Source organism: Lepidochelys olivacea, assembly GCF_965140295.1.
Source record: "Lepidochelys olivacea isolate rLepOli2 genome assembly, chromosome: 6".
Taxonomy (NCBI): Eukaryota; Metazoa; Chordata; order Testudines; family Cheloniidae; genus Lepidochelys; species Lepidochelys olivacea.
Genome location: NC_140416.1, coordinates 57,250,352 through 57,277,209, shown reverse-complemented (window position 1 = coordinate 57,277,209; position 26,858 = coordinate 57,250,352). Strand labels below are relative to the sequence as shown.

General features: G+C 45.9%; 1 protein-coding gene across 2 annotated transcripts; it reads right to left on the bottom strand.

Annotated features, from left to right (window-relative positions):
• Positions 1-26,675, bottom strand: SLC39A13 (solute carrier family 39 member 13). Of its 2 annotated transcripts, none has more exons than XM_084630265.1 (10): positions 26,527-26,675; positions 18,361-18,663; positions 17,672-17,785; positions 15,678-15,799; positions 13,425-13,577; positions 5,633-5,722; positions 4,896-4,946; positions 4,497-4,629; positions 4,283-4,382; positions 1-2,703 (listed from the first exon to the last, which is right to left on the bottom strand). In XM_084630265.1, the coding sequence occupies exons 2-10, from the start codon at positions 18,629-18,631 to the stop codon at positions 2,628-2,630; spliced, it is 1,110 nt and encodes a 369-aa protein (XP_084486391.1). In that variant the 5' UTR covers positions 18,632-18,663; positions 26,527-26,675; the 3' UTR covers positions 1-2,627. The 2 variants fall into 2 exon arrangements, with proteins under 2 accessions (XP_084486391.1, XP_084486392.1); XM_084630266.1 differs by lacking the exon at positions 26,527-26,675 and adding an exon at positions 22,977-23,099.
• Between the last annotated feature and the right edge of the window lie 183 nt (positions 26,676-26,858).

The window sequence follows — 26,858 nt, the reverse complement described above, 5'->3', positions numbered from 1 at the left end:
CACACTCAGAACCATTTATTTCATCTCTATTGTCTCCACGCAGATCAGATCAATACAGATGAATGGGAAAATGCACAAGAGTAGCTGAAAAAATAGAGCTAGAAAATAGGATTCTTTCTGCATTTCCAAAAGTGACAAATGTAGTGGAGTGGCTAACAACCTCCCTCCCACAGCATGCAGTGGAGCAGCTAATCATCGCTCTTCAAGGCCCTGTGCTGCCCCTGTGGGTGCAGCTTCTCAGGAACTGCAGACTCAGTCCAGGCTTGGGCTGCCAGCCAAAAGACACAGCTCCGTGATTAATGCTTCAGTGTCACCCACTGCACATTCCTGAACACTGAGCAGAATCCCTGCTGTGGTTTACATTCTTAGCCAAACCCAGCACTGATGCAATAGCACCAAGGCCCAGGCACTAAGCCCTGCAATGCACTAGGCCCTCAACTTAAAAAATGCCAACCTGATTTTCACCTAACACAAACTCTTGGGAACTACTGGGCGTACATACATTTGCTTCTTCCAGGCTCCCACATCAGAGGTTTTGTAGCTCCTACCCCCAGGTAAACTAGCCACACTGTGGTGGAATTGGTATCTTGTCGCCTCTGAGTACTTTAGGGCTAGGGGTCATCTCTGATGCCTGAAAAGAAGAGAGTGAATGCTTGATTGGAGCTCACAGCAGCTGGATGATATAGGAAGCAGCTGTCATGGGAAGGCAACTTTCCAGGGGAAACAGAGCATTGTACTGAAACAGCCTCCCTCATGGCTCCAACAGGTCTAGCTGGTAATGTAGGGACAGGTAAGGAAAGCTGCAGGGATTTTAGTCACTGGCCCTTCTGCAGAGAATGTTGCAAGCAGAAGCTCTCAGGCTATCACATGGAAATAGTCAAAATTTTCAGAGCTCTAAAGGAAATGAGGACAACCTGCTCTAGGCCGCGCTTCTGGCTTGTTACTGCCTAAGCAACCTGGCCACTCACTGGAGCTCTAAATGTCCTGAACAGCAGCGGGAGCCAGCCCTTTTCAAAAAGGCCCTAGCTACACAAGAAAGCTGTATTTATTTAACAAAAGCAATTTAGAGCCAGATTTAGTTAAACTGATGCAACCCCTGGTTAATGGCAGAGCTTATTTGTATCCTATGTGATGTCTGATGGAATAGGAAGGATTCAGAACACCTTGTTGTGGACTCTTATTTTGTGCCTCACACAAGGAGGTAGCATTAAATTAACTACATTGGTTCTAAACAGATTTAATTCAAATCGGTACAATTTTCTTCTATAGGTAAGGCCTAAGCAATTGTGCATATGTTTAGGGAGTTCTGACATTCCAGAGGAGGTGGGGTTGTCAGAGTTGGTAATCCCCGTCAGCCAAAACCAAGAATTTTTAGGTTTAGTTTTACTAGTCGGTTAAACTGCCATCAAATGGGATCCCAGACACCACATGACTTAAACTCAAGGGCACAGTCACACTCAGATTCCTTCTCCCAGCTTTGCAGCCACAGTGATTTCAGACTCACTTTTCATCCTTCTCACCAGCAGGTTCCCCTTTCCAGTGTTTCTCAACCTTTTTGTTACCAGGGACTGGCTTGCTGCCTTCCTAAACTGTGTCAGGGAGATCTCATGGACTGGTCCTTGAGAAACACTGCCCCTCGCCATCTCTTTCACACACGCATGATGTTTTCTTCTCTACTCTGCCCTTTCTCTATATACAGTCAGCGTTTTCTCTCTCCTCCATTCCTCCTCTGGTGGCGGCCGGAGTCCAAGCCCTGCTCACTCTCCACCTGCTGATGAGAGGCCTTAGGAGGGGGGCAGTGACTGAGCAGGTTTCCCCCAGATACAGGTGAGTTGATGACCTGGGATGACAGGAAACATTTGCTGACCATTTCTCAAATATGCACCTAGGCTGATTGAACAGGGGAGGGGATAGGTTCTCTAAACAGAGGAGTTAAGGTTAAAGGCAGAAGCTTTCAGGCTAAGCTATATAACCTCCTGTTCCAACCTGCCTCAAGTATTAGGCCTGATTTCAAAGCTAAGGCAGAGGAACTCAGAGAGGCAGACTGTCCAGGCTGACACCTTCCCTTTTTTCTACTGATAAATGAGGGCTGAGTGGGAAGGGGCCTTCTCACGTCTATCTAACTATGTGGTTTTGATAGTACCTTTGCTCCTGCTAGGTAGGCTGCACTGGGGAATGTTGGTGGTTTGCTGCTGCTTTGGAGAATTGTTTTCTCTCTGGGCCTGGACTAGCAGGTAAATCCTTCTTTGCCAGATAAAGGGATCTTGTCCTATTCACTCAGCAGCTTAAGATGTGCAGTTCCAACACTTGTTCTTACTCCAGGGTGAGACACAGTCTGTTCTTGGAACAGGTTCTCGGTTCATTTCTGCTCGTCAAAAGCTTTCACTCCATAAAACACCAACATTGGAAGCCCTGGTTTGTGGGATTTTAACAGAGCAGGGATAGAAGAGCCAGGGAACGGAGTCCAGCATCCCCAATGACTCCCTCTTTTTCTCACCTGCCTCTCTCACTAGCAGCTGGACCCACAAGCGCACACACAGGAAGTTACATTAGTGTTCCTTATTGCTTTGTAACAGCTCAAAGTCAATGCAGCTCTGGGAGGCAGCATGAGGTTGTCTGAGTGGAGGTCATTCTGTAGTGAGTGAGAGCAGCACCATGACTGTAATGCCTGTGCACAGGAGAAGGACCTGCTGCAGGGAGTTCCTGGGGAAGAAACGAGAGAGAGTCAGAATGGGCCAGGAACCAGTCCCAATCTGCACAAGTACAGGGACTCAGGAGTCCAATCTCATATGCCAGAGATGGGCAAACTGTGGCCCATGGGACCATCCTGCCCGGCCCTTGAGCTCCCGGCCCATTCCCTGCTGTGGCCCCTCCCCCGCAGCCTCAGCTCACCATGCTGCTAGTGCTGTGGGCGGCTGGGCTGCGAGCTCCTGGCAGGCAGCACAGCAGTGTGGCTGGCTCTGACCAGGCGGCACGGCTGCCAGTCCTGGTGCTCTGAGAGGCATGGTAAGGGGGCGGGGAGAGGGTTGGGTCAGAGGGTGGTTGGTTAGGCACGGGAGTCCCGGGGAGCCTGTCTGGGGGCAGGGGTGTGGATAGGGGTTGGGGCAGTCAGGGGGGGTTGGATAGGGGGTGGGTCCCAGGGGAAGCAATTAGGGGCGGGAAGGTTCTGGGAGGGGGCGGTCATGGGACAAGGAGCAGGGGGGTTGGATGGGTCGGGGGTTCTAAGGGGGCAGGCGGGGGCAGGAAGTGGGAGGGGACCAGGCTGTTTGGCGAGGCACATCCTTCCCTACCCGGCCCTCCATTCAGTTTCAGAACCCCAATGTGGCCCTCAGGCAAAAAAAAGTTTGCCCCCCACTGTCTTATGCACTCTGTCCCTCTAGAATGGTCACGGACCGGGGCTGTTGTCTGAGTGAGGACATGCACATGGGCAAGGGAGCCACCTCCAGGAGTAGGAAAGATATTCACAACACTTCCTTCTGTGTGGCAGAGAGAGGTCTGAGAAACCACTCTAACAGGAGACAAGGCTGGCTACTCGAAGCGGTAAGGATATAGTGATCATTCTATGGAAGATGGGTACTACGAATGACAGTAGTGAATGGAGATTTGGGGTTTGTCACCGAACAGCAGCAGCACAAAAGACTATATTTTGGGAAAACAAATGTTGGGAAATTAATAACTCTAGGGAGCAGAGTGCAATGGGAAGAATTAAAAATCCATCATAATGGAACGTGACTGAGAAATCTTAAGTCACAATAACCTGCTAATCCTCTGAAAGAGAATGGTCCCTAGATCCCTGAAGTGGCAAACTCTCAAAGATCAGAGGGTTAAAAAATAATTGGAAGTGACACTGGCTTTGCTGGGAGCTGAATGCATTCATGTCAACAGATGAATTCCATCAGTATTCAGTATCAAATTGGCATTGATTGCTTGTTTTATACCCCCCCATGTCAATTCAGCAAAGCACCGAATTAGGGATGGGGGAAGGAGTAGATACCCTGAGGACAGCGTTAGGTCAGGCGCTTGGCTAAACAGCCTAGACTGAATCTGTTCTATCTAACATGCTCAGGAGCCAGCACATTATATTAGAGATAGCTTTTGGCCGAAGCCTGAGTACCTGGCACAGCATAGCAGACTCTGCTAGATACCATCTCACCTCTCACGGGATTTGGGGAGAAAGTGCTCACCTGCTCCCAGGAACAGAGGCTTTACCACCATGTTCTCTCCCACCACCACAGCAGAAATGCCATACCAGCATACTAATAACCACGATGGAGCCACTTACCAGGGATTCTTCTCCTCTAGGAGGTCAGGCACAACGTTTACCAAGGCAATGTACAGGAATCCCCCAGAGGTGAATGGCAGAATCCAAGCTATGGTTTCCCCTGCACATGCAGTGAAAATCACCATTAGTAATGAGAAGGGATACAGGAGAACAGACAGAGGAAAGTAGGCACACAAGCAGACACATTCCTCAATGCAGCCCCAGTGAGCCTTACCTGTCCCTTTAGGCGACTGAGAACAGATTGCGAAGCAGGTTCCTAGAATTCCCCCCAGAGCTGTGGAAAGCTGCATCTTGGCTGCACTCCAGCGGTCAAACCCAGCCCGGAGCAGGATGGCGAAATCTCCTACCTATGGGAAAGCAGAGTCAGTGGTTATCGATCCTAACTCTCCTGAACACAGAGACCAGCATTAACAAAGGAGATAGCACGACTAGGAACATGATGGGTGAACACCAACACTCGGCAGGGAGCAGATCCTCCAAGGAAAGGGAAGAATGATGCAGAGCAGAGGTAACCCCGCCAGCCCTCTTCCTGCACACAGAGCACTGCTGTTCTGCTTCAGACCAGGTCCTAACTTCCCAGCTGCCCTGGCAGCAGGCTGCAGACCCTTCTCACCTCATGTGGGATTTCGTGCAGTAGGATTGCCATAGTGGTTAGGAGCCCAACCTGCAGAAGATGGGAAAAGTCTATTAGGAAATGGTCTCAAAGCTCAGTGATGCAGAGACTACAGCCCTCCCACCCCTGGAGTGAATGGACTCTGGCTGCCCTGTGTAAAGTGCTCACTATAGAGCAGGGGTAGGCAACCTATGGCACGTGTGCCAAAGGCAGCACGCGAGCGGATTTTCAGTGGCTCTCACACTGCCCGGGTCCTGGCCACGGGTCCGAGGGCTCTGCATTTTAAATGAAGCTTCTTAAACATTTTCAAAACCTTATTTACATACAACAATAATTTAGTTATATATTACAGACTTATAGAAAGAGACCTTCTAAAAACATTAAAATGTAGTACTGGCACGCGAAACCTTAAATTCGAGTGAATAAATGAAGACTCGACACACCACTTCTGAAAGGTTGCCAACCCCTGCTATAGAGACATATGAGATAACTACCTGGCCCATGCATGCCTAGTGCAGGGCCAAGGGTCTCCCAGATCTGAAACATTAGAGCCAGAAAAGTTATGTCCCAAGCAGGGCTGCTCCCTGTTGTTTTCTCCAGCACAACACTATCTTGGCAGCTACCCCTTGGGGAAGGGATCCCCAAGTCCTTTACTTGGCAGGCAGGCACACACTACAGCTGAGAGAAGGGTTCCCCCTGATCTCCAGTTTGGCAGGTGGGTGCAGCACAAACCTTACCTTTCTGCTAACCAGGAAGCTGGCTGCCACCGCCAGGCCATGTGTGAAGTTATCAATGGTATTGGCCAACAGGTTAAGGTATCCACTGATCTGCAGAGGGAAGTCAGAGGCATTCATGAGTGAGGGAATTTGATGAGGTTCAGGGTAGGGGGAAGCATCAGGTACAGCCAACGAGCAATTACCTACTCTAAGAGCAGGTGAATCATGGTGGGGCAGGGCTGGTCAATGGCTTAAACCCCATGTCTGTGCTTCAGACAGGACACTGTATTGCCACATTCAGCTTTAGTGCAGACAGAGGGAGCCTTAGGGTTGAGAATTCCAGTTTAGTGGGGAAGGGGAAGAGAGGTACAAGCCTAGAAAGAGCTCTAAAGACAGGGAGAGAAGAAAGAAGAGAAAGAAGCTTACTAGAGAAAGGGAAGAGCAGGAAGGCAGTCTGGAGGAATAAATCCAATTGTAAAGCAACAACAGATTTCAGATGGTGCCCACAAATTTGCATAAGTGACTGGGTTCTAATATAAATAGAGTCTGTTTTCTAGTCAATTGCATAGTTTAATATACAACTTGTCAAATGTCTCCCATGCAAGACATGGGAGGTACAAAGCAGCAGAGCTAATGCTGCTGGTGGAAGCTGAAATTTACTTTTTGTGGCTTAAAAACTTTAACTATTGCATTAAATATTAAAAACATTAAAAACAAGAATTTTGCAGATTTTTTTCTTAAAGAACAAGAAACCAATCAAAGGAAAGTGCTAACAGCCCCTAAAGAAGTCAATTTCAATTCTGATGGACCTACTTTAAGGTTGGCTGCCGCCTATTGACATATACTGATAAACACTTCTGAACAACTACAAGCAAGTGCCCACCTGCTGCCCCCACACTGGCTTGTCTCCATCTCTTTTTTAGGGTTTTCTATAGTGCCCACCACTATAGTATTTAAGTTCTGCACAAATTAATTCGATTTACATAGCAATGTCTCTAGTGGACTTCATGGAGTCTTCTGCGCTTTTGTGGTTCTAGGAAACCGCTTAAGGCATCTCAATCTCGCTAGTGGGAAAACGTTATCACAGGAAAGGCATGCGCGAAGGTGATCAGGCTCTAGATTAGTCTAAATCTTTTGGAAGCTCATTCCATAGCTGAACCCACTTGACTGAGCACTATCTCTTGCTCTCATGTACTTTGAGTTGTATAATCCTAAAGGAGTACGGTTGCCTTGGTGGGTCATGGATGGAGATGCAGTCACTGGTGTAGATGGGATCTGATCCATTGCTGGCTTTGAAGATCAGGACCAAGGCCTTGAATTGGCAATGGAGGCAGATTAAGAGTTAGAAGAAGGACTGGAGCATGAGGTGATGGTGGCCCAGCCTGTTGAGTCTGACAGCTAAATTATGCATAAAACAGGGCCTCTGCATTACTTCTGCCTTCAAGACCAGACACAGAGTTAATGGTAATACACTTTGGAGGAGACTGATCACTATGTGGATTGCTGCGTCCAAATCCTTGCCCAAGGAAAAGGCAATGTCTTCTAACAAGCTGAAGAAGGCATGAGGCATTTATGGTCACTGAAAAAAGAAAAGGAGGACTTGTGCCACCTTAGAGATGGACAAATTTATTTGAGCATAAGCTTTTGTGAGCTACAGCTCACTTCACTGGATACATTCAGTGGAAAATACAGTAGGGAGATTTATAAACACAGAGAACATGAAACAATGGGTGTTACCATACACACTATAATGAGAGTGATCAGGTAAGGTGAGCTATTACCAGCAGGAGAGCGGGGGGAAAAAAACCTTTTGTAGTGACAATCAAGGTGGGCCATTTCCAGCAGTTGACAAGAATGTTTGAGAAATGGGGGGGTGGGGGGAGGGGGGGAATAAACATGGGGAAATAGTTTTACTTTGTGTAATGACACATCCACTCCCAGTCTTTATTCAAGCCTAAGTTAATTGTATCCAGTTTGCCAATTAATTCCAATTCAGCAGTCTCTCGGAGTCTGTTTTTGAAGTTTTTTTGTTGAAGAATTGCCATTTTTAGGTCCATAAATCGAGTGACCAAAGAGATTGAAGTGTTCTCCGACTGTTGTTTGAATGTTCTAATTCTTGACGTCTGATTTGTGTCCATTTATTCTTTTATGTAGAGACTATCCAGTTTGACCAATGTACATGGCAGAGGGGCATTGCTGGCACATGATGGCATATATCGCATTGGTAGATGTGCAGGTGAACGAGCCTCTGATAGTGTGGCTGATGTGATTAGGCCCTATGATGGTGTCCCCTGAATAGATATGTGGATACAGTTGGTAACGGGCTTTGTTGCAAGGATAGGTTCCTGGGTTTGTGGTTCTGTTGTGTGGTGTGTGGTTGCTGGTGAGTATTTGCTTCATGTTGGGGGGCTGTCTGTAAGCAAGGACTGGCCTGCCTCCCAAGATCTGTGAGAGTGATGGGTCGTCCTTCAGGATAGGTTGTAGATCCTTGATGATGCGTTGGACAGGTTTTAGTTGGGGGCTGAAGGTGATGGCTAGTGGCATTCTGTTATTTTCTTTGTTGGGCCTGTCCTGTAGTAGGTAACTTCTGTGTACTCTTCTGGCTCTGTCAATCCGTTTCTTCACTTCAGCAGGTGGGTACTGTAGTTCTAAGAACACTTGATAGAGATCTTGTAGGTGTTTGTCTCTGTCTGAGGGGTTGGAGCAAATGTGGTTATATCATAGAGCTGAAGTTACTTGTACATCCAGCGTTACTGATGAATCAAGCAAATCCCTGAGGCTTTATGCCACCTTGACAGGAATGGGGTGAAGATGCCTTTGATGAAAGGAAAAGCCAGTGACCCAGTTAATTCTTCAGAACATTGCCCCTATTGACCAGCTTCACTTCAGTCTCCCTGGATTGAATTTCAATCTGCTGCTCTCCTGTTGCCCTTGGGACACCCCTGTGATAGCACTGGCTGTGTGTGTAGAATATTAGATATGTAGCTGAGTACTGTTAGTTAGCAGTCTACCCATGGTGTCTCACTACCTCTCCAAGTGAGCTTATGTACATATTTAAGAAGAGAGGGAACAAGATAGATCCCTGAAGAAATCTGTAGGTGAAGACTCTTTTGAGAAGAGGAACAGATTCCTATCACCACTGTCTGGGTCCTGTAGAGGTGGGCTATCTACTTCAGCTGTATCATATAAGCAGGTCAACAGTAACTTATGGTCAACTGTGTTGAATGTTAGAGATAACAAGCAGTATGAACACTGAGATATGACCTCTCTCCTTTGCTAAGAGGTTGCCCATCAGTGCTACGAGGAGTGTCTGTACTGTGTCCTGATCTGAAGTCTGGTTGTGAAACATCAAGGATATTCACAGATGTCACACGCTGGAGTTCGGCAGTTATTTTTGGTTTGAACAATTTTGCTAGGAACGGGAGGTCAAGTGGTTTTCTGCATTTAGTGCTGGCTTTTTGAGGATCAAGCAAACAACTTTGCTTGTCAAAAGGACTGGCACATTTACTTCTCTGAAAGAGACATTGAGCAGACATTTCTGCTAGCATTGGGCAAAGTTACTGTTCTTTGACTCTCATCAACCAAGATGGGCACATATCTGATTTGCAGGTGGTGGTTTGGATATTTCCCAGGGCTTTTCAAGCCTCAACATGTGTGCGACTGGGAAGACTTCCATGGGGGGAGCAAGTGGTTAGTGTCACCTGTTCTCGGGTAGTGTTTTCTGCAACGAGGAAGTTTGTTTCTCCAAGTAAAAATTATTTAGAGACATTTTCTACTACTCATGCTCAGTATGTCTTTTCAAATATTCAGAACTTTGAGCAGTACATATATGAACTAAGTGTGAGAATAAGGGGTAGGAAGTTAATAATGAGGCCTAATTACCAGCCAGGTTTAAAAGTTCTGCTGTTGAATTTTCAGTAAAAGTGGAACACACAAATTTCAAAGCTAGCTGAAGTGATTTTGCTCAAACTTAAAAAAAAAAAAAAAAAAAAACCCCAAAACACCTATTTGGGCAGAGATCAAGCCTGGAAAAATTTTAGCTCAGAAGATGAATGTTTTAGAAAATGATGAGCATGTGAAAACAGGGTTAAAACGGATTGTTTTTGCATGTTAACTGTAACCAAACATAACAAGAAAATAAAAGTAATTATGGGAGAAAAGCAGAATCAACCCCCACGAACTACCTGGGAAAGAAAATAGAAACACAGACTAGAAAAATCTGTGCGGGGGGGTGGGAGAGAGGGGAAAAATCACAGATGCCAAGAAGAGAGTGTAAAAAAAGAAAAAGCCAACAGGCAAAAGCAAGTTCCACATGTGCATTACTGTAACAGGTGGATGCAGCAGTGTCTCGAGAATCATGAATGCAAATCACTTTCTGTTCTCATCCCATTTTCAGTCATGGATAACTGTCTGAAGTTTTTTCTCCTTTTCAAGCCAATATTTTCCAGGATTGGGCTTTGCCCAAAGGGGAGTGGTAATTATTCATTTAAGTTTAAGCAAAACAAAAGAAAACAAAAAAACACAACACTTTCTCAGCAAATACGAACAGAGAAAACAAATCCACTTCCCATGATTAAAACATGGCCACTTTTTCTTGTCAATGGCTCGGGTGAAAACTGTCATTGAAGAGAAGTGAAGCCAGGGTTTTCTGAAGAAACTTTGTTTTGATTTGACAGTTATGAGCCTGTGACACTTACGTCCGGAGACTGCACCACAGGATATTCTCTAAGCTCATGAAGAGTGCAGCTGGAGAAAGACTATCAGCTCATGGTAGTTCTCTTGTACCTAGGCACTGGAACATATTGCTGCAGATCAGTAGCAGCCCCTGGGCCTGATAAGGAGAGGAGGGATGTGTTCCTAAGACTTTTTCATGAGCAAAGCTATTGAGGAAGGCATCCTGCACATCTTAGGGTTCCCCTCCTGTGCATGTTATACTCTTGGCCAGGGTAAAGGACCTTCCCCATCTACATAGCTTCTAAGGTGGAAGAGGTTGTATAGGCAGTGGTTAGATAAAGTGTTACAGTTCTGATTTAAATGCATTACTGCCAATTTGTTGTGGCCTACAGAGCTTTGGAGTCCTGAAGCGTCAAATCTCCCTTTTATGGTACTTTCCCCATTTTGGCCAGTATTTTCTTCAAAACACAACTCGTATAAAACCACCACAGGAACTCCATACAAAAAAGTCTCACAAGGAGAACATTAAAATCATATGATTTAGAAGTCAGGAAACACCACAATTAAGGTTGCACATATAGCATTAACTGCCCCCTTATGCATACTCATTACTACAACAAGGACTTTCATAATATGACCACAGACTCTCTCAAAACCAATACACACAGATTTTAAGGCCAGAAGGGACTATTACGACCATCTCATCTGTAACACATGACAAAGAATCTTTCCTGATAATTTGTGTGTCAAACCCACACTTTATGTTTGAGCTATAGAATATCTTTTAGAAAGACATCCAGTCTTGATTTAAAGACTGCAAGTGGTAGAGAATCTACCTCATCCTTAAGTAAGTTGTTCCAATGGTTAATTAACCTCATTAAAAATTATGCCTTATTTCTAATCCTAAATTGTCTAGTTTTAGTTTCCAAGCATCAGATTGCGTTATGCCTCATTTGGCTAGATTAAAAAGCCATCCACTAACAGAAATCTCTTCATCATGTAGGTACTGACAGATCATGATCAAGTAATCTATTAACCTCCTCTGAGATTAAATGTCTTTAGTCTCTCACTGTAAGACATATTTTTCAGATCTCATATAATTCCTGTAGCTCTTTTATGAACCCTGTCCAATTTTTCAGTCTTCTTTTTGAAGTCTGGGCACCAGAACTGGACACAGTATTTCAGTTATGGTCTCACTAATGCTGTATACAGAGGTAATACCACCTCCCTATTCCTACTAGATATTCCCCCGCTTATAGATCCAAGGACTGTGTTCACCCTCTTAACAGCACCACAACAGAAGCTAATTTTTAATTTATTATCTACCATGGCCCTTGAGTACTGCTTTCTATAATACAGTCCCCCATCTATTAAGTGTGACCCCTCACTCTTTGTTCCTAGATGTACGACCTTGCATTTGGCTGTTCAAATAAGCCCACCTTACTTAGTGATGCAGGTTGATCTGTATAACTAAATTATCCTCATAATTATTTACCGCTCCACCAATTTGTGTCATCTGCAAATTTACTAGCAATGATTTTATGTTTTCTTTCAGATAATTGATACAAATATTAAACAATGAGCTGAGAATAGATCCCTGATGGACTGTACTTCCACTGGATGATAATTCCCCATTTACAATTACGTTTTATGATCAATCAGTTAAACTGTTTTAATCCATATAATATGGGCTACATTAATTTTGTATATTGCTAATTTTATCAGAATGCCATTTGGGACTAGTCAAATACCTTACAGAAGAACACTATATCGACACAGTTACTTTTATAAATAAAACTTGTGATATAATCAAACATTACATCAAGTTTTGCTGACAAGACCTAGTTTCCATAAAACCAAGTTGGCTGGTACTAACTATGCTACCATCTTTTAAGTTTTTACTGATTATGTTTCACATCAGCCTTTCTATGATTTTGCATGGGATTGATACCAAGCTAATCAACCTGTAGATATCCGGGTCATCCCATTTCCTTTAAAATATTGGCACATCATCATACAATTTTTCTTCACCTTTAGACACACTGAAGTAGTATCTTCCAACCTGTGCACACACCAGAGCATGTGAAAGTCACGAACATGAAAAGTACTTAGTAAACTAGATTTACATAGCATCCTACATATTAAAGGATAACAAAGAGCAGCAAAATAAATTAAGAAATAGACAAAAGCAGAGATTTAAAATAAAAGGAAACAGAATTAAAAGAGGAAAGGGAAGAGTTTATAAGAAGCTTTTAACTGAGTGTAATTAAGTTGTGAACTAGCCAGCCCATGTAACCACATCTTATGGTTACCCTCTCACTTCCTTCTCTAAAGTTAGTCAAACATTTGTTGCATGTTGCCTTAAAAACTTAAACTGTAAGCTCTGAGGCAGATATGCTCTTTTACTGTTTGTACAGTGTCTAGCACAATGGGGTCCTGATCCTTGACTGGAGTCTATAGATGTGTATGTAACACAAATAATAAAAGAGTGAAAATTTTCTTTCATACGTAAACCATCAAAAGTCACTAAGCTAAGTTAGCTGTGTAGTTAATTGCCTCAGTCCCCAAATTGCTAAATTATTACAGTACAGATGTTAAGAAAAAAGAAATCAGCACATAAAAAGTGTATGTCAATAAAGAAACTAAAAATAACACAGGTATGAAAGAATGAAAATAATGAGAGGATAGTCAAAAAAACCCATGCTCTCAGACTATTATTTGAGACAGTCTGATGAGTTCACTGAAGATAGCACTGGGGTAACATATGCACAAGGAGCATTATCGTTGTGAAGACAAAGGAACTGACTTTTCCTGACTTTTGAGAGTTTCCCTTTTCCATCCCTGATGTAACTGTGTACGGAATTTTTAGAAAGAGTTGTACAGTCTGCTCCTGGATGTTTCAGATATGGTTAAATTAAACAATTCACTCTTAAACTTTCAACATTTTTCTGTGAATGGCTCTGTCCACAATATACCAGACCAGGTTTTCAGCCACCCTCAATGCAGAAGCCCTGCACTACTCTGGCTGAATTTCAAACTTCTCCCTCCTCAACGCATAACGGCAATTTCACCTGGGAGCCGGTGTAGGACACTGCACTCCCTCCTTCTGCACTCTGGGTTCAGCTTGCTGATCATTTACCTTGATTCTTCGGTCCGGTGGGCGAGATGAGAGAGAGGAGCCATTACACTGAGCCATGTTTGTCTTTGCTCTTTGGACTTTGCCTGCTACTTTCTGCAGGGAGAAGCTGTTTCCATTTGGAGTCCCTCTGGAAGGTGCTGTGGAATTATTGCCCTGAATCAGAGAGAAACAACTGTTACCACTTCTAACCTCCAACAGTGAGTGTGACTAGAAGAGGGGCCTAGAAAGTCTCCCTTTATCCTTAATCCTTCCCTCCCTAAAGCCCAAACAGAATGTGTTTTTGGCCTCAAATCTAGTAACCACAGCCTTCAGAAATGGAATAGATTTCTGGGTGGCTTTATTCAAGTTTATGAAATGGGATTCATATATTTAAGTAGCTGAGCTAAAAATTGACATGCACTTGTGGAAGCAAGAAAGGAATCTGAAAGACATTATTTTAATGTCAAATCTCTCTGCTGGGGCTAGAAACACTCTAAACCCAATATAAATTCTTCAGGAGCAGTGAAGTTTGCTAAAGTGCACTGGACCAGGGATCAAAATAACAACATTTGGTCCTCAGTGTAAAGAATATAATGGGACTCTATAACAAGGCTGTATATCGTGGAATGGGGGACATCAGACCCCACAGTACCACATAATAAGGAGAAAGTTAGGAGACAGGATAGGTGTATCAGCTCCACACACTCACTTAGGTTTACGGGTCACATTTAGCTGTTCTTTGCAAACTCTTTTCAGTGCGTGGTCTCATTTTCTCTTACTTAGAAGGATGGGACTAACAAAAGCCCAGCACAGTTCAGATGCCGCCCAGAAAGTCTGTAGATTGCCAAGGGCTTGCCACTTTATGCTCCATTTGCATAGTTTTGGAGCTGACCTCTCATCCCTTTGTGAATGACCATTTGTCCCTTTGTTGCTAGGTGACTCCTGCCTCATCCACTATGTCACATAAAGAAGCCAATCACAAGACCCGTCCATTGTGACCAGCCCAATCCCATAGTCAAAGGGCCCAGAGTGGTGGTGAGGATAATTCCCACTACCCCAGGGAACCTCTTCTTCTCACCATGGTGGATTTAAATCAGTCACCAAGAGGAAAGCCTCAATTTAAATAATCTGTTTTAATCAATGTTTCCATTTGTACTTCAGTTATTTTCTAAAGAAAGGTGCATTTTCATTGGTTGACATAACCATTAAAACATGGTGATTTACAACTAAATAGAGCCTTTACACTAGATTTTTTTTGCTCGCTACGAGGGTATATTAGCTTAAATAAATGTGTGTAGTAACATAATATTTTCAGATTCTTATTCATTGTACATAATTAATATATTAGAAAATGGTGAACATATTTCTTATTTACTACTGTTGTGCCATATTTATAAAGCTTGACCTCAAACGTTACATGTTTTCCCCGATTCTTTCTTTATAGAAAAAAGCAGCTTTTAACTCAAAAAGTTTTTGATATATACTCTTGGATTCAGCATATTTATTTAAAATATTTTAAAGAAACTATAATAAGTTTAAGCCTTAACATATCATTCAGATTTCTTTTTAAACAGATTTATTTTTTCCTTTTAAAAATAAATCTGATTTAATTTAAAAAATCCAAAACCCAGGGGCAAGAAATGCCTGCCAAACCCACAGGGCAAAACCTTAGCTTGGAGATGAAAGGTCTCCTTTCCCAACTCCAGAAGAATGGAGCAAGTGCCCAGTCACATGTCTCCACCCAGCACTGCTGGCCTCCCAAACCACGCTTTGAGTTAAATCACAGCTCCAGGTTCCCCTGAGGAGCCTACCAGGAGGGGAGAGTAATAGGGTTTAGTGCATGTGTCAGGGTACTGCTGGAGAAGCCCTTAATCAGCTCCTGCCACTCCAGCTCCAATCAGGGAGAATGGATTTGCCTGGTAACTGACCACACTTGCCAGCCTCATTAGCAGGAGCTATAAGGCTGGAAGGAAATGAGAGAAAGTGGGGGCAGAAACTAAGAGAGGGAGGCCAGGCTCAGAGGAAGTAGGAGCCTTCAAGTCTGTTGCTGTCCAGGCCTGTGCTAGGCCAAGCAGTTGTAAAGCCTGTATATAGTTGGAAACTGGTGGTGGGAAACTGATCATGAATAAAGACGACGGATGTTCCACCAGACTGGAGTGTCCCTGATTCACGGAGGAGAGGGACCAAGGGGCTGAATCCAGAGGGGAGCAGTGTGTACCCTGTACCCAGTGCAGTATTTGTATGGAAACTTTTCCCCTTTCATCACCCACTCACCGTGCTGGGCCATTCTTGCTTCTCACTCTCTAGGAACATCTTCTCCAGTACCAGGAAGGTCAGGAAGCCAATGATCACCCAGAGGCCAAGAAGCTGCTGCTGCTGCAAGCTCTGCCCACCTCCTAGAAAGCAAAAGAGATCTCTGTTTGCATTGTTGGAGTTCCTGAATGATAAGCCTCATCCCCAGTACAATGCAGCTTGTGACTGAGGGACTTGAGACAAGAATATAGGGCAGAAAGCATTTCCTTTAGTCCTATGAGAAGCACAGAACAGACAGACCCTGCAGAAAACCCCATTTGCTTCATCTACTCATCCTTGATCCAACCTAGGGCAAGGGAGAAACTAGGCTTCACATCTCCAATACTCCAGCAATGGAGGCTATCATGTCTCCTGAGTACTCTCAGGAGCCTTCTAAGCCCAGCTCCTAAGCCTCCCTTCCATAAATTACTGTGTAAAGGTGGGCAAGGCAGAAATCTCTTACCGGAGGCTACAAAGATGCTTGTATCAGCACAAATCCTGCATCTGAGCCTGTGTGAGTAGCACGTACAGACATGAAGGTTGTGCTTTGGGAAGCTGAGCCAAATACCGATCTTCCCCATCACACCACACCTGGGGAAGTTATTAGCCCAAGGCTACAACATGTTCCTTTCAATGAGGGCTGAGATTGTCAGATCCTTATCTGTTTGGCCTGACTGCAGGTGCAAAGACTGCTCCAGGAACAGGACAGGCAAAAGCATTAGAAATGTGACCCAGGCGGGGCATGCAAACCTGGAAGCTCAAGACAAGAGAAAAGACTAACAAGAGAAGTGAATAAGCTGCAGCAGAGACAGTGCAGTCACTGGGGGCCCAAGGCACCGGGCTCTGCTGATCCTGCCTGTGCAGTGAAGGTGGAAAGGACCAGGGGAGAAACAGAGCCTTGCAGAGGAATTCTGAATTTCTACCACTTAAGTGCCACATAGCAGATTATGAGAAATCCAGGCTGTTCCTCTATCTCCTACATTCTCAGGAAGGAATGGATTCCACAATTCCTTAGGCAGAGATCAGTGGGAATCCAGCCCTTGGTGGGAGATGACAAAAATCTGGCCCGCTGCAGCACTGTTCCCAGAAGAGTCAGGAAAAGTTTCTCTTCTTACTGAGCAGCTACCGCCTATAGCAGGGATCAGAAACCTTTGGCACATGGCCCACCAGGGTAAGCCCCCTAGCGGGCCGGGCTGATTTGTTTACCTGCCACGTCTGCACGTTCGGCCAATTGCAGCTCCCACTGGCCACGGTTCGCCACTCCAGGCCAACAGGTGCTGCAGGAAGTGGCGTGGGCCAAGGGGTGTGCTGGCCGCCGCTTCCCGCAGCCTCCATTGGCCTGAAATGGCGAACTGTTGCCAGTGGGAGCCGCGATCAGCTGAACCTGCAGGCACAGCAAGTAAACAAACAGGGCCGGCCCTGGTGGGCTACATGCCAAAGGTTGCCGATCCCTGGCCTATAGGGTTCAGCATCACTCCGCTTCTCATGACATTAGTGTGCCCATGTGCAAACCTAATTTATTACTTGTCTCCATGGGCCCTTTAGAAAACAGCTACCGGAAGGAGGCTATGCTAGTTGTGTCCCAAGCTTTATCCCAGGGCAGACCAGGGCCATCCCAGCCGTGGTGCTCAGTTTTCTGGCAGAGTTGGAACTCTGCCAGCTGCACCTTGCTTTCCTCCCCACCCAAGAACTCTAGGGATTGTCAATTTCTACCACTTCTCCTCAGGCACAGCCTAGGAGGTCAGCAGATTTGGGCTCTGTTGTACCAAGGTAGGGAATGGAGGGGGAGTGATTCACAGCGGCTCCAGGAGCAGCACCAGGAGAAAGGCAAAGGTTCCCTAGAGCCCATCAGGCACCTACACAGAGAGATGGAACATTAAGAAAAGCAGCATGGTGCAGATTCACAAGAAAGCATAGCAGCCAGTGCCTGGGGCTGGCTCTGGTGCTCAGGGCATTAGTACAGTGCCAGGTATTACCTGCAGTGGCGCTGCAGGTGTAGGCCCAAGCCTCAGGGAGGAGGTGCAGAAATACGTTCCCCAGAAGCCCACCAATTGCAAAACTCAACAGCTGCTTCAAACGATTGGATCCCACTGAAAAACAAACAAATGCCAATCACAGCCCAGACCACTCCTGACAAGTTGTGAGAGACACCCAAATCAGGAGGCCTTGCAGCTTGAACTACCAGGGAACATGAGGAGGGAAATGAACTGTGTGTGACACAGACCCCAGGGCACTTCATCGCCCTGAGCGAGCTGTGGGTGGTGTTGTGCCTCAGAACTCTGTGTCCTGGCAGTGAGGCTCAGAGCATGAACTGTACATTCAAGGGGCCTGGGTGACGGGAGTCTGTACTCCAGGGAAGTGGAGGAGGATGTGAGCATCCCCCCACCCCAGGATGCAAGTTAGAGGATGCTCCTTGTATGAGCTCTACACCTGAAGTCCCAGAACCCCACACTCAGCTAGGGGACTACTTGCCCCATTTTTAGGAATGGCACAAGTCACCCATCTTATAACAGGAGTGGACTGTGCCTGCATTTCAGGGCACCAGGAAGATCCCAGCTCCTGGGTTAGGCATACAAACATTGCCCCATTCAGTCACTGCCTATTGTGGGGGAGGGAGGGAGAAGACGACTGGCATCAGAAATAAAAAGCCAGAAAGAAGATTTACCTTCTGATTGCAGGGCAGCTCCTGTCTCAAGGGGAACTACCAGCAGGGGGAAGACTCCACTCAGCCCCACCATAACTGAGCCAATCAGAGAAAAGATCCAAGCATCCAGTCGTTCCCCACTGAACAAAGTTCCCCAGGACTCGGCCTCTTTCTCACACAGAGGACTGGGACCAGTGGTGGCCTTGCCCACTGGGAGCTCCTGGGCTTCACAGGGGACGCTGAGCAGAAACAAGGCAAGCGTCCCATGAAGCAGAAACCTTTGCCCTGTCATCGCTGAGCAGCTTCAGCCTGGCTGGCCAATCTCTGAAAGGAAGGAGGAAAAGCTGAGTTCTGAGAGAAAGTGCAAGGCCCCTAGCTCAACCCTCAGAGTCCGTGTCCCCTTCTGGAGGGGATCATGGCCTCAAACTCATATATCCTCTGTCTTTCAATTCCCTTCCTGGGTAGCTTGGTTCCCAAATATATTCCCCTTTGCACAGGGAACCCATATTTTTCTCTTCCTGTTTCTTCTTAGTTTCAGTTTCTCGGATTTGAGCAGTTGACTGGAGGACAGGGACATCCTCTATCATTTGACATGTGAAAATGCCTGTTTGGTCCCTCAGTCTCCGCCTGCCATGGGAAGGAGTCCAACCTCCTGCACCTCCCCTTAGCACTTGGTTTCTCCAGAGTCTCTGCTGCTCAAACTGCACCCCTAGACAAAGTTTCCTCCCTATAGGATACACTGTCCCAGGTGGGCTCCAACAAGGCCCTTGTATAATGGAGCTATAAAGATAAAAAGGTAATGAGGTGATTTTAGGGATATACTGGAGCAGAGGCTCTCTCTATACTTGGGGGCAGGGCTGGCATACTGCACTATCAGTGTTACTACACAAATGCAAATCCCCAATGGAGACATGCTAGAAGATTAGTGCAATAAGTGGCACTGAAGCAGTGTGTCTACTTTAGGGGTCTGCACATCAATGTACTGGAGCAAGTTTTTCTGGTCTAGAAAAGCTCTGACCCCTCAGTTGAGGCACTTTTCTTAAAATTATCTGCAGTTCACCTTTTAAAGGGGAGTAATTTTAGTACATCTGGGCCGCAGTAGCTATAATGAGAGGGACCAAAAGCCTTCACGTCCTGCTGGATCAAAGTCCTGCTCCAAGAACAAACTGCCTGCCAGTTGCATGAAAACTTCTCTGATCATAGCTGATCTCCAGATAGCAAACCTCTTGAGACTGAGAACCGTATTAATTTTCAGGGAGAAGTTCTCCTTCCAACTATCTCATAAATACTCTGAAAATCCCTGTTCTCCCTGACAAGGAGTGTCACTGGGAATCAGATTAGAGATTAGATTGTTCACTTGTTACAGGCATAAATGCCAGCACTTTGCCATGTGATGGGTGATGGAATTCCAGTCAGTGCCCTCAGCAATCACAATGAGGAGATTTATGCAACACAACTATCTCCAGCAGAATCAAAGGATTATAAACAACACATCTAAAATCCACAAACTCTGCTTAGTATCCTGAGGACAGACAAATTGTCAGGTCTTCACAGTCATCCCAGCGATCAGACACTGGCTAATGCTTGGGGTAAGTGTTAATGACAGGACTACAGAGAGAGGAAGTTGTGTCAGATGTGGTTCCCACCCCAGTTGCGTAGATGCAAACCTCCTGTTGTCAATGGAATGCATCTGGGACGCTTCCATGCCATCTGGCTTCCTTTACACAGTCTAGGTCTCTCTCAGCTACAGCCCTGCACAACAACTGTAAAACTAAGGGGCCTGGAGAACCCTCCCAAAAAGGGGAGAGTTCTGAAAGCTTTATGTAGGGAGAGTGGTCACTTTGGATAAGCTATTACCAGCAGGAGAGTGAGTTTGTGTGTGTGGTTTTTGGAGGGGGGGGTGAGAAAACCTGGATTTGTGCTGGAAATGGCCCACCTTGATTATCATACACATTGTAAAGAGAGTGGTCACTTTGGATGGGCTATTACCAGCAGGAGAGTGAGTTTGGGGGGGGGGGGCGGAGGGTGAGAAAACCTGGATTTGTGCTGGAAATGGCCCAACTTGATTATCATACACATTGTAAGGAAAGTCTGATGCAGTTTCCACGGCATGCATCCAATGAAGTGAGCTGTAGCTCACGAAAGCTCATGCTCAAATAAATTGGTTAGTCTCTAAGGTGCCACAAGTACTTCTTTTCTTATTGTAAGGAGAGTGATCACTTTAGATAAGCTATTACCAGCAGGAGAGTGGGGTGGGAGGAGGTATTGTTTCATGGTCTCTGTGTATATAATGTCTTCTGCAGTTTCCACGGCATGCATCCGATGAAGTGAGCTGTAGCTCACGAAAGCTTATGCTCAAATAAATTGGTTAGTCTCTAAGGTGCCACAAGTCCTCCTTTTCTTTTTGCGAATACAGACTAACATGGCTGTTACTCTGAAACCCTTAACCATCTAGTATCTGACTATGCATCCTCCCATTGCATGAGTACATAGTGGGCTGAAGGTTTCATACACATTAGGGCAGAAATAGCTAGAGGTTAGGGGAAGTATAGAGCACAATCTTCTCTCTACTAAACCAACTGCAAGGGAGTCTGCATTTACAGTATTTCCTGTTATAAACTGCCAGAGTGTTCAGCACCTTTTCCAGTCTGATTCTATGCTAATGGAAACTGGTGTCCTTAGTGGCAGGGTGAGAGCTTGGAAAATAATAGCTTCCTATACCAAGAGAGTAGCCATGCTGGGCAGACCCCAAGTAGCAGAGCTCTGGGCTGGCCCCAGTACTAAGCAGAAGGGCCTAAGCTAAGGCAAAGAACAATCCTAACAAAACAACTGCTTTCATCAAAGTTTGTGTTGTCTTGGATGAGGAACATTGGAATAGGCCCTAACCCCTTACATTCCCACTTCTGCTGTACAGTTGTTATCCTGTGGGTGTGCACTGTCACAATTTGAACCACAGCAGAAGATCAGGCTGGAAGAGAAGCTGCCACCACAGCTCATGTCACACAAGGGGAGGCCCTACTGGGTTGGAACCACCAAAATGAGGGTCCCGCATCTGCCCGAGACCAAATGGCAAATAAATTGGATACCTGAAGCTCCATTTAGCCTAAACAACAAAAATCCTGTTTAGAGACAGGAGTATGAGGGGAAAATAACAAATCCCAAAAGCTCAAAGCATGGATCGCAGCTGACTGCGGATCTCTTAGCAGGATTTGCTCTAGAAAGAAGTCTAGGCAGATGACTAGGGAGACTAGAATTGCTTCTCCAGAAGAGATGTCAGTTGCTTAAGGGACAACAAAAGCAGAACCAGATTCTCTTACTTCCACTCATGTCAATTAACTGTCTGAGACTTAGGGTTTGTTCTTCTTAATAAAACCAGAGAAGGAAGTTATACATCCTCCCAGGTGAGTCAGAAGAGGCCCATGGCTCTCAAGTCCCTTTTCTGGTAGCACAGGCACCCCCGCATATTCCTCCAAGCTCCTTACATGGTGGCTGTTAGGAATTTATGACAAAGCAGTGAGGGATTGCACGCAACAATTGACCCATATCTACCTCCATGCCCAGAAAGATGCTTAGAGCAATCCCAGCATTTGTCAGTTTATAGTGCCTCAAGTCCCACTGCTTTACAGCTTGCTATTCATAGCTCCATAGTCTCCTTGATTCTGTATCCCACTGCTATAGACTTCTGAGCAGACAATGCCTGTGAAGTCTCTAAATGCACATTACCTACAGGGAAAGCCAGATTAAACAGTCATCTCAAATATACCACTAAAAGCAACGAAGTGGGCAGCCAGAACCCCACACTGCCTTAAGACCAAAGCGCTCAGGGGAATGGAGGAAGATATATCATGGTGTCATTAAAGTCACAGGTTCACATCACATTTCTAGTTTTGCGATTTTCCCCTATCATAGGCACTCAGCTACCACAGCAATGGGAGCCAGATAAACAATTAGAGAGACAGAGAGGATCTCAGATGCTCCAAGACAATGGGGCAGAATTTTAAAAGCACCAGGTGTACTGGGATTTAAAGCAGATCTGTATTGTTCCTGTGGAAAAGTGGATGATGGATTCAATATATGCAACAGACCCAAATGGTCAGGGCTTCATTTAAACACTTAATTTGAAAGACAGTAGCTCCAACAGCACAGCACCCCATCATACTGGGGTCAGGACCACCTTAAAGGAGAAAGTGCCCTTTACACAATCATAAGTACCACTCTCTGTAACACCAACATGTTCTGTGGAGGTCTCCTATCCAAGTACTGAAGAGGGTTAGCTCTGCTTAGCCCTTTCAATCACAGCTGTAGAGCATATGACTGAACTAGCTAAAAGTATTCCCAGCACAGGAATAACAGATGCCACAACAGAAAGTGAAAGATGAAAAGAGGGGTGGAAATTTTGCCATTCACTCACTCCTGGCAGTGGTGGGGTGTTGAATTCAAAGCATGAAAATGAATCACATTTCCCCTCCCAGTGTGCAAGCCTAGAGTCTGGCCTCCTCCCCAGGCACTTATACAGCAAGCAGAGTCTGCAGCAGTCTCTATGAAAATGCAAACAGAACCAGAAATGCAGATTCACACCAAGATAAAAATCTACTGCAAGTCAGAGAAAGGAAGAAGAGATAAAACCAAATATTTACACAAGATGCTCCTGAAACTGCCGGAGTCCCCTGCTGAAGCTGAAGAAGCCTTCTAGTTCTTTCTGCAAGCTGTTTTCAAGCAATGCACCTGGAAAGTTCATCCCAGACCTCCAAACAACTCTCAAGTGGTCTGTGCGTGGCAGTGAGTTCACTCTGCGCCTGCCTCCTCCCCCTCACAGCCAGTAGCTCTGCCCTTTCAGACAACGCGGCTTTAGCGGCTTTTTGGCACAAGCCCACGTTCCATCACGATGACACTTTAAATGTGCTTGGAAAGAACTTGTATAGTTATTTTCCCTGGAAGCCCATTGCCTGTTCATGGAGCCACAGTGGAACACTGCTCAGAACAGAAAAGTTATTTCACTAAAGAGGAAATGGAAACAGCAGCCAGCAAATTCTCCCAAAGCCTCATTCCATCAGCCCTGCAGTAACCTCCGGATTCCTACTGAAAACCCCAACACTTCTGACAAGGTTTACCAGGCTCTCCAATTTCCAGTTAATTGCCCCAGTGTTTGTTCTCTCTCAGGAGTTTACCTCTAAACCACATGCCATTTCTGAGAAGCCCAAAGCACTTCACAGTACTCTCCCTTTCCCTAGGATCTCTCACATAAGAATATCTTGCTCTATTCAGAACCGCATCTCTCTTTATGGAGTGCATCTCCTTCTGCAAAGCATACATACATGTGAACATCACAATACCCACAACTAAAAGCTGCATACATACAGCTAAGAAGGGTAGCAGGCTTAGGAACACAAGATATAACACAGAAAAGTCCAAGGTCCAGCAAATTCAGGATCTCATCTCTAACTGCAACCAATACTGGAATCTTCAGAGGAAAATGTGGTGAAACCACCCACAAAAACGCCTAACTGAACCATAGAGTAGCTTGAGGTGGGGGTATTTCTTCCTGACCTCACCCAGGCTAGCAATAAGCCTCATCCCCCAAAGGACAGGAAAATGTCTTCCCAAACCAACTTGGCAATCAACCTCACCCCCCAGGGATAGGTGTGATTTCTTCCTGACCCAACCCTGCAATCAGCCTCAGGCCCTGGAGCAAGAGTATTTTAGAGCCTTCATAACATTTATCTTAGAGCATAAACAGGCATCATCATGAGCTCGCCACTAGATTTTCTCCACCAGCTAACACATATTAAAAAAAACCCTACAATATATTAGCTAATGTGTTCAAAATCAACTATAACTAGATTTTGAACACATTAGCTAATATATTCAGAACATAAGGCTCTAGATGGCATTCCTGAAGATACAATTTTTATCTAAAAGGAAGAGACATCTGTAGCAGTGGTTCCCAAACTGTGGTTCGTGAACCCCTGAGGGTTCACAAAATGTTACAGGGGGTTCTCAGGAAAAAATTCCCTAACGGCAGACAGAGCTGTCCATAGGGACCCCGAGCAGCATGGGGCCAGCAGCCCTTGGGGAGTTCCAAGAGCTAAGCATATCAAAGCAAGCATATCTATCACACTGAGGCGATTTAAACTTCAAGACTCCTTATATGAAATAGAAAGGGAGGTGGATATTTTTTGCTGTTTTTAAAATTAAATAGACTGCTAGTGTTGTTTTTAAATTATTATGAAGAAAAAGTTTAAGCTTTGTTGTAATGTGCACTGTTTGCCTGGACTGCTCAAGACCTGAATGCTTGTATAGGAGGAACTCTTTGGCTTCTTAAATACCGGAGTTGGCTTCACGCTGTTTCACATCTGATACTCCTTGATGAAACATAGAAGCCAGAGGCACCAGTACTGGGGGGCGACGAGGGTCACATGCCGCCCCACGTCAGCACGACCACCCTCCCCAGGTCCCTCCCCTTTTTTTCTGGTGGCCCCTGCAGGCCCCCCACTTTTCCAGCAGTGCCCCCGCACCTCTTTTTCCTACTGGCACCTCTGATAGGAGCCTTGTCTTATAACAGGTTTAATCAAAACTGATACAAGCTACAAAAGTGAGATCTTGGAAGAGTGTTGCTGTTTTCATAATGTAATAAAAATACTGTAATGATACATAATAATTAATAAATAGTGTGTAATAAGCATGTCATAAAAACACATTTTATATTTCCAAGATCTGCTTTTATAATTTATGCTGAGGTAAGGGAGAATATCCCTGGAAATATTCATTTTTAGGACGGGGTTCACAAGACTTGACATTTTAGTGAAAGGGGTTCACGGGTTGTTAAAGTTTGGGAACCACTGATCTATAGCAATCTTACCATGAATGACTGAATTTGTCAGCACTGAATTTCATCTAACTAATACACATCGGAAAGGATGATTTGATCAACTCATACAATTTACTAGGTTATAAATTAAATTTATAAATTATAAAAGCTCTCCGGGAAAAGAGCTGTGTTGTCACTATACACAGTGCAATGAAGTTCTCTAGGTGAATGCACAACAGCAGTGAAGAAAGCAAACAAGTTGATTGATAGTATGGTACTGAAAATCCTGCAAATGTTAGGTTTCAGAGTAACAGCCGTGTTAGTCTGTATTTGCAAAAAGAAAAGGAGTACTTGTGGCACCTTAGAGACTAACCAATTTATTTGAGCATGAGCTTTCATGAGCTACAGCTCACTTCCATTATTAAATGTGACAAAGGTAGTCACACTATAGATTAAGTTGTGTGATACCTTTGACTCTAAGACCTGTTTTCAGTTGTTTATAACTTTGCCAGATTTAAGCCATTTGAGCTGATTTATAGATCAGTGGTATACATTTCCTGTAATACTGTTTCACTCTCATCACCCTATCTCCAAAAGGATATAGCAGAAATAGACATGGAAGATGAAAATTATTAGAGCCAAAGACAGTTATTACTGTAAAAAGGAGATGAGTAAAAAGGATTCTTGAAAGAGGCATATAAAATATTGAATGGTGCAGTGAAGCAAGATCAGGTATGGCTGTGCTGTTCATTTCTCCTGTAACACGGGAACAAGATAACAGCCAATGAAATCCAAGGGCAGCAAATTTAAAACTGGAAAAAAGAAATATTTTTACACAACACCCAATTAGCCAGTGAAACTCACTGCCCCCGGACATCCGAGGCCAAGCGCTGGGCAGAGTGTAAAAGCGGGTTTAACGTTACTGCGGCCCAGGGGCACCTCCGCAGGCCCGTGGACAGGCGCGCAGCGCCGGGGACACCAGCCCTTGGGGCTGGGCACAAGTCAGGCTTAGGAAGCAACTTCTCCTGCAGCAGGCTCCCGTCGCTGCCCCTCAGGGGCTCCGGACACCAGATCAGCGGCCCGGGCTGGGCCGGGGCAGGTCCCGCGAGTCCCGCCAGTGCCAGGCGGCTGCCAGGAGCGAGCGGGCGCGGTCAGCCCAGCCGCGGGGGCCGCGCTGCACCGACAGTCCCTACCCGGGAGCTCGGTCTCTCGGCTCCGCGAGGACCATCACTATTGCCGGCTGGGCCCGGCCGCAGGGACCCGCCTCCCCTGGGTGGGGGCGCTGGGCATCGGCGCCGGCCCGGCCGGGGCTCCAGGGGCGGGGGGAGCCCGGCGGAGCGCCGCGTCCCGCCGGCTCCCCACCGCGGGCGGCCACTTACCGTGCGGCGGCGCGCTCCGGGCTGCCCCTGCCATCCAGCCACGGCGCCGCTCGGGACTCCCCGGCTGGCCCCTCAGCCCCGCCTCCCAGCACCAGCCACGTCGGCCCCATCCCTCTCGGAACCAGAGTCACTGCTCCCCCGGACAGAGCTCCGCGGCGCACACTTCCGGTCTCCCAGCAACGGGGAGCGCTGGGGCAACGGACGCTTCCCGTCACGTCTCCCTTGGGGGACAGCGGAGGCGAGCACACTTCCTTCCCGCTACACCCCCCACCCGCATAGGGGACAGGAACTCCGGTGAACTTCCGGTCGCAAGTTCTGGGGCAGATCGCGCC

Coding starts and splice junctions, on each gene's coding strand:
- SLC39A13 (XM_084630265.1), bottom strand. CDS start 18,631: ATGACAGGGCAAAGGTTTCTGCTTCATGGGACGCTTGCCTTGTTTCTG. Junction 13,578..15,677: donor AGCAAGAATGGCCCAGCACG/GTGAGTGGGTGA, acceptor TCTCTGATTCAG/GGCAATAATTCCACAGCACC. Junction 2,704..4,282: donor CTAGAGGAGAAGAATCCCTG/GTAAGTGGCTCC, acceptor TTTCTTCCCCAG/GAACTCCCTGCAGCAGGTCC.